At 43.7% G+C, this 7,042-nt stretch overlaps 1 protein-coding gene across 1 annotated transcript in view; it reads left to right on the top strand.

Moving 5' to 3' along the window:
• Nucleotides 1-390: 390 nt before the first annotated feature.
• Nucleotides 391-7,042, top strand: part of szt2 (SZT2 subunit of KICSTOR complex) — a 145,607-nt gene continuing 138,955 nt past the window's right edge. Inside the window, exons 1-2 of the mRNA XM_080770643.1 lie at nucleotides 391-527; nucleotides 3,726-3,851. Coding sequence (XP_080626769.1) covers nucleotides 504-527; nucleotides 3,726-3,851 — 150 coding nt within the window. The 5' untranslated portion in view covers nucleotides 391-503. The remainder of the gene's footprint in view (nucleotides 528-3,725; nucleotides 3,852-7,042) is intronic.

Below are 7,042 nucleotides of genomic sequence, written 5' to 3'. Positions count from 1 at the left end.
ACAAGGAAAATCAGAAAGGATAAAGATGGTACTGGATGCGGCCAGGAAATTCCTGGACATCGATGACATAACAGGAGAGGACCTTGATTATACCCTGAGAGAAGGGTTTGCTCCGCCTGAGACCATTGGGTCTGGGCGGTAGAGTGGTTAAATATTTTTGCAAGGGGATATGGTTAAGGGCACTGTAAATAAGTTGCACTGTCTGTTTAAGAATCAAAAACGACTCTTGTACAGTAGGTGGCGGTATGCACCCTTATGTTGGTGCGATCTGCCATTAATCTCAGAGAAGAAGAAGAAGAACACGCTGCTATTGCTATAGTTTCCGAACGGACTTATTTTTCGGACGCACACACCAGACGGACTTTAATAAACGGAACACACACAAACACCGCTGGACGGACAGCGAGCAGACATAAGACATAAACAACAACAGTTTAAAACAAAACTAATAAATAAACACAAATAAAGCCAAGCCAGCCGGATGGTCCAATGCTCCAGCAGGCATGGCCGAGAGACAGGACAACGAGGTAACTATGCAATGCACGTTCAATGGGTTTTAAGGGTGGCTGGGAGAAGAAGTATGATGTTGTTTTTCATTAATTAACTCCGTGTTGTCACTTGTGATAGTAATCATTGCTGTAGAGCAGTAGTTCCCAAAGTGGGGTCCGGGGACCCCCAGGGGTCCTTGAGGGAGTTCCAGTGGTCCCCAGCTAAATGATAGTTGGGAAACAAATGGACCGTTATCTGTAACTCTGAGAGTGTGCAAATGGAACCAAATGGACCCTTATGGGTCTGTAGCCCTACAAGCAGAACCCAATGCTACTGAAGTTTCTGACATTTTGGAGATCCAGATAGCATTCCACCTCCACCCTGCCACCGGGTACGCACACATAAATAAATGTAAAAACTTCTGATACGTCCTTCTGCGCTCTTTAAGGGCTTTTTTTCGTTTGAGGGCTTCTGAATGTGTAAACTATAAGTACCTATAAATACCACTGCGAATATCTCCTGTGGCGTGGAAGCCGTTAAGTATTTTTAATCTATGTTTGACCGATTTAGTCGCTTTGATTCTTCTTTTCCTTCCTTGTTTATTGACACCTAATTGTACCGCCTATCTGGCTAGCTTGTGGCGCTATAGCTATGACAGAGCAGATCAGAGGCAGGAACGTAGCCGGCAAAAGCCAACCCCGCAGCGGGAGGCGGTACAATAAACGGTAAATAAACAAGAAGAATCAAAGCGACCAAATCGGCCGTTAAAATACTTAACGGCTTCCACGACACAAGAGAATTCGCAGCGGTATGTATAGGTACTGGCTCCCGGTCGCTGCCCGCACAGAATACAAAACTCTGATGCTGGCATTCAAAGCAACCAAAGGTATGGCTCCCCCATATCTTGCAAGTATGATCGAACCCTACAAACCCTCCCGCTCACTCAGATCAGCCAACGCAGGGAAGCTGGAAGTACCCTCACTAAAAACGCCGGGACAACGCTCCACACGTCCCAAACTCTTCTCCCTTCTGGCTCCAAAACTGTGGAATGCACTTCCCATTGCAGTCAGAACTGCAGCATCACTCCCAATCTTCCGCCGTAGTCTGAAAACCCACCTTTTCAGACTCCATCATGGCCCATAGCACTTACCCCACCCCCTTAGATAGCAATTCTGTAGACTTAGATAGCATTTGATACAGACTTATAGCATGTTATGTAGACAGCATAAGTGCATTGTATATAGTCATAGCACGTCATAGTACATATGTGTAGCATAGTAGTATAGATGTATAGCTTATATGTATAGTTTCATTATAGATATTCCACTGTTACTTTCTTAGCTACGCATGTTTCATGATAAATGTCTTTATGTGATGTATTCCCATGCTTTTTGTTCTTGCTTAATGTAAGTCGCTCTGGATTAAGAGCGTCTGCTAAATGCCTAAATTGTAAATTGTAAATTGTACTTATAGTTGACACATTCAGAATAACTCAATCGAAAAGAAGCCGTCAAACGGCGCAGACGCGACGTATCCGACGATATTTATGTCCGCGTTCTATCATTTCAATACGGAAACAAAGAAACGCACAGGGACCCTACGGGTCAGCCCGGTCCGGTTCGGATTGGGCTGACCCAGGGGGTTCCGAGAGGGGCTAATGGGTCTGTAACTCTGAGAGTGTACAAATTGAACCAAATGGATCCTTATGGGTCTGTAACTCTTGAGAGTGTACAAATGGAACCAAATGGACACGTTACTCTCAGAGTTAAATTAACATTGATTTTACAATATAAATTGGGGGTCCCAGATATATAAATGCCATTAAATGGGGGTCCATAGACTATTAATGCATGTCAAATGGCGGTCCTTGAAATTAAACGGGTTGAGAATCACTGCTAGCCGTCAGAATCTTCTCTTATGGGGTCCCTGGTGTATCTTTTCAAATGGGGGTGTCTGTGGGCTAATTAGTGTCAATTTGGTGGTCCTTGACATGAAACGGGTACTACCATTGCTTTGTAGAGTCTATATACCCAGGGGTCTTCAATGACCCCCCCCTCCCCTCATGCCAAGGACCACTTGAGAGAGATGAAGCAGGGTCTCCCACTATTTATAACATTGTGTTTTTGTGTTGCAGATTAAACTTTTCCATAGATTTCACAGATAGCTTCGTAGACTTGTTTGACAGCTCTGCCATCAGTTTTGGGTCAATTAATGTTTCGTTTTGTTTGCTTTTGTGTAGTATATTTTCTATGAATATGTTGGATTCATGTATTTCCAGATATTTTACCACCAAGTTTCAATGTTGTATATAGCTTCATTAGCTTGTAGATTATTTTTGGAAAAATTGTGAAATTATGTGCACATCTTTGAATATATTGGTCAGAATTGTATTGGTAAGGTATAGGGGGTCCCTGGAAAATTCATATTTTCAGATGAGGGTCCGCGGCCAAATAGAGATGAATCTGGGGGGTCCTTGATGAAAAGAGTTTGAGCACCACTGATGACATTTTTCAGATTTACAAGACATTTTGTGAATCTGGTCTACTCTCCCCATCTGGTATCAAGAGCATAATTGCCTACATTTTAAATTGTATGCAGTTTGATTTTTGGTTTCATGTTGTTTGAGTGGTCCTTGAGGGGGTTCCAGGTGGTCCCCATTTAAATGATTTGGTAACCTAATGGACCATTATAGATCTTTAACTCTTGAGAGTGTAAAATGAAACCATTTGGTTACATTTTAAGCTCTCAAGAGTTAAATTATTGTTAAAGGACAACTTTGTTTTATTTTTCAACCAAGGTTCATGTTTTAGGTTGTTATTAGAGAATGTAAAAAAATAGTGTTATTATTTTATTTATTCAATTTCTTTCATTTGCTGCTTTAAAAATCGTTAAAACAAAAGCAGCAAATGTCATCTTTTACTTTCTCTAATAACCTAAAACATGAACATTGGTTGAAAAACAACAACTAAAGTTGTCCTTTAAACATCTGCATTAATTAATTCTTAAGAAGTCTACACAATTAGAGAATGTAGAGGAATTGTTATTGTGATCGTTTGCCATGGAAAACTGTGGACACAAACTTATCCAACGACGACAATATATTCTTCAGTTTTGGGTCTGCGAGGCTAAATGTCATCAATGGTGGATCCGTGGGCGTGGCATAATTAATGCCGAATAAATGATGGTCCTTGATATGAAAAGGGTTGAAAAGCACCACTGTTCTATGTTGTTTTGAGGTGGAGGAGGCAGACCACATCTTTCTGCTGATGAAAGAGGAGTACCGCATCTCCAGGAACGTCCGCCTGGCCTGGTTCCTCGGAAAACTCAACCAGCTCATCTGCCCCGTCTCCAAGCCGCAGCTGGTAGGCCTTTCAAACCAGGGACTTGTACACATACACATCAAAGGGGCCTTTTACAGAGGGGGCATGGTGGCACAGTTGGTAGTACTGTCGCCTCACAGGTAGAAGGTCCTGGGTTCGATTCCCGCTCGGGACACTGTGTGTGCAGTGCCCATACCCGAAGTGGGGTTGGCGAAAGGGCCTTTCTGTGTGGAGTTTGCAGTTTCTCCCCGTGTCCCCTAGGGTAGGTACTAGGGGTGCAACGGTTCAGTTAGCCCACGGTTCGGTTCAAACCTCGGTATGGGGCCACGGTTTCGGTTCGGTTTCGGTACAGTAAAAAATAAATAAATAAAATAATCACACCCGTGTGAAGTGACCCCCAGGAACACGCCCAGGGGGCCGGGCCGGTTCCGGCGAGCCGCCCCGTGTCCGAAACGGTTAAGAAATTAGTTACTGTGTGCCGGTCCCTCTACTGTACCCTCTACTGTACTGTACTGTCACTGTACTGGCACACACAAAATCATTATATACAGTTAATATGTGTGTTTGTGTGTGTGTTAGGTTGCGCACAGGTGGTGAAAAACAACCATGCTGTTTTCATGCTCATGCCCAGCCAGCCAGCCAGGCAGTGGCTTGCACCACTCAAAAAAGTTTATTTATAGCATTTTCTTTTCTTCTTTCTTTTTTAGCATATATTATTTTATTAGGCATTTCTGCCTTTTCATTATTTGTGGAAAAAAACCTTATATAATTATATTGCTATTTTAATGTGCTTCATCATTATCATTTTCAAGGGGAAAAAAATGCACCTATGCGCTCACACGTGCACTCGTGCAGAGTAAGCGCATGCAGGGAAGAGGAGAGGAGAGTGGCTCCTGGGAGGGGAGGGATTCACACAGTGAATGCGTCGTGTCGCACAGAAAAATACTAAAGTTTACAATAAAGGATTGCATGAGGATTTAAGGATATTATGCTTATATTATTAGAAGAAGGGCTTCTATCTACAGTCATGGATTGGACATGGAGTATTTTGTTGGGACTTTTCTGACGGAATGTCCTGCTGCGGGTGGAGAGAGCAACAACAAGTTGTTTTTGCTCTCACTCTCCCTCTTAATTAGCACTCAAACAGCGAGTGCAGATGCAGATCTGAACAAACTTACAAAGACAGTGCTTAGAAGCCTGTTGACGCGAGGTTACTCCGCTGTGTGTGTCTCTGTGTATGACGATCAATAATTATTCCACTTTTCAAGAACGACGTTTAAAGACGAGGGCTGGATTCTCCTCATCATGCCGTCTCTCTCTCTCTGTGTGTGTGTGTGTCTGTAGGGGGTGGGCCGACAGAGTGCTACACTTCTGTGACCGAAAGAGTGCTAGACTTCTTAGTAGGAAGTATTATACACACACCGTGGAGTTCTATACCTCCTAACGGATGGCATTAGCTCGTATTCTCGGTATAATACATGCAAGGGGTCAGATACAATATTCCGAGCTTGTCTCAACACTGCTTGTTCAAAGATGGCCTGGGGAGTGATGGGGGGGGGGGGACATGCCCATGCCCATGCCCATGATCTTCCCAGCCATGTTTGCTAGCCTACTTATTTGAGATTTGTATTTTAGATTGCCAAACCAGCTGGACATACCGTATCTTAGGATTGACTCTATACTAGCTCTGTAAAAGGTCAACATGATATTTACACTGACTCCAAAAAGCCTAAGCCTAATGATGTTCTCCTTGAGAAATGGAGCTTTCTGGATTTTGTCTGCCTGTTCTTCTATAGAGATATGTAGACGGAGTCTCACCTAGTAGACACAGGATCTGACACACCTTGACATTTTGGTCAAGATTTGATTAATCCCCTGAGCGAGCAGCCCAACCAGGCTCTTTTAGCTCAATGGTAAAAATGTCAGCACTTGACCACGAAACCGGGTTCAAATCAGGTCTAGAAGAGGAAAGTTACGTATAGTGTTGCTTTACCACTTCACCACTTTTCAACTTATATTCATATAATTGGTCTTGACTCTTCACTAATCTTCATGATTGTTACATTCCCTTATAATGTCTAGGGGTATTAATGAAAGGATGCAACACGGCTGGCACGTGCATTGTTAGTTATTCAACGTTATTGTGATAAAGTATATAATATTAATAAACAAAATGACTCCAATACCAAAACAAAAACAGGCTATATGGGGCAACTAAAAGAAACAATCAAAACTATCTATCCCTATTCTAAAGTATCACATGAACCCTCTTCCTTCACCTTCACCTATCCCGTAACCCCGGAGGGTCGTTGGGGCACCACAGACGATCTGTTGACCAGCTCTCTCCATCCCTCTCTGTCCTCGGCAGCTCTCATTGCCTCACTGAGTTTCAGGTGTGTCCATTCTCCGATGTTATCTTCCCATCTTTTCTTTTGTCTCCCTCTTCTCCTGCCACCTCGTACGGTACCTTGCAGGATGGTCTTTGCAAGGCCAGAGGATCTGGTGATGTGTCCGTACCACCTCAGTTTCCGTTTTATGACCGTAGTAAGAAGGTCATCATGTGGGCCAATGGCTTGGCTGACCTTTTGCCGTACTTCCTCGTTGGTGACGTGTTGGGTGTAGGAGATACCCATGAGTCTTCTGTAGCATCTCATCTCCATGCTCTGTATTCTCCTCTGGAGCTCAGCTGTAAGGGTCCAAGTTTCGCAAGCATATAAGAGGATTGACATGACAAGTGATCGCAGTAGTCTCACCTTTGATGTCAGACTGATGTGTTTGTCTTTCCATATGGGCTTGAGTTTTGCCAGGGCAGCAGTTGTTTGCGCAATTCTGGCAAGGACTTCCCGTTTGGATCCTTCATCGGACACGATTGCTCCAAGATATTTGAAACTGGAGACCGTGTCCAGTGACTGTCCGTTGACTTGGATGTCTGAGCATATGCCGCTGACGTTGTTGGTCATCATTTTTGTTTTCTCTGCATGGATTTCCATTCCATAGGCTCGGGAAGTGTTGTCAAGCCTTTCCACTAAGCTGGCAAGTTCTTTTTCTTCTCCAGCTAGCCCATCAATGTCATCCGCAAAGCGGAGGTTGGTGATTGGTCTGCCTCCTATGCTGACAGTTCCTTCATGGTCTGTCAGGGCATCCGTCATGATACGCTCCAGAAAAATGTTAAAGAGAATGGGTGAGAGAAGGCATCCTTGGCGCACTCCAATTGTTGTCCTGAACCAGTCTCC

Source organism: Protomyctophum bolini (genome assembly GCF_963924005.1).
Source record: "Protomyctophum bolini genome assembly, chromosome: 8".
NCBI lineage: Eukaryota > Metazoa > Chordata > Actinopteri > Myctophiformes > Myctophidae > Protomyctophum > Protomyctophum bolini.
This window is presented reverse-complemented; position numbering and strand designations above follow the sequence as displayed.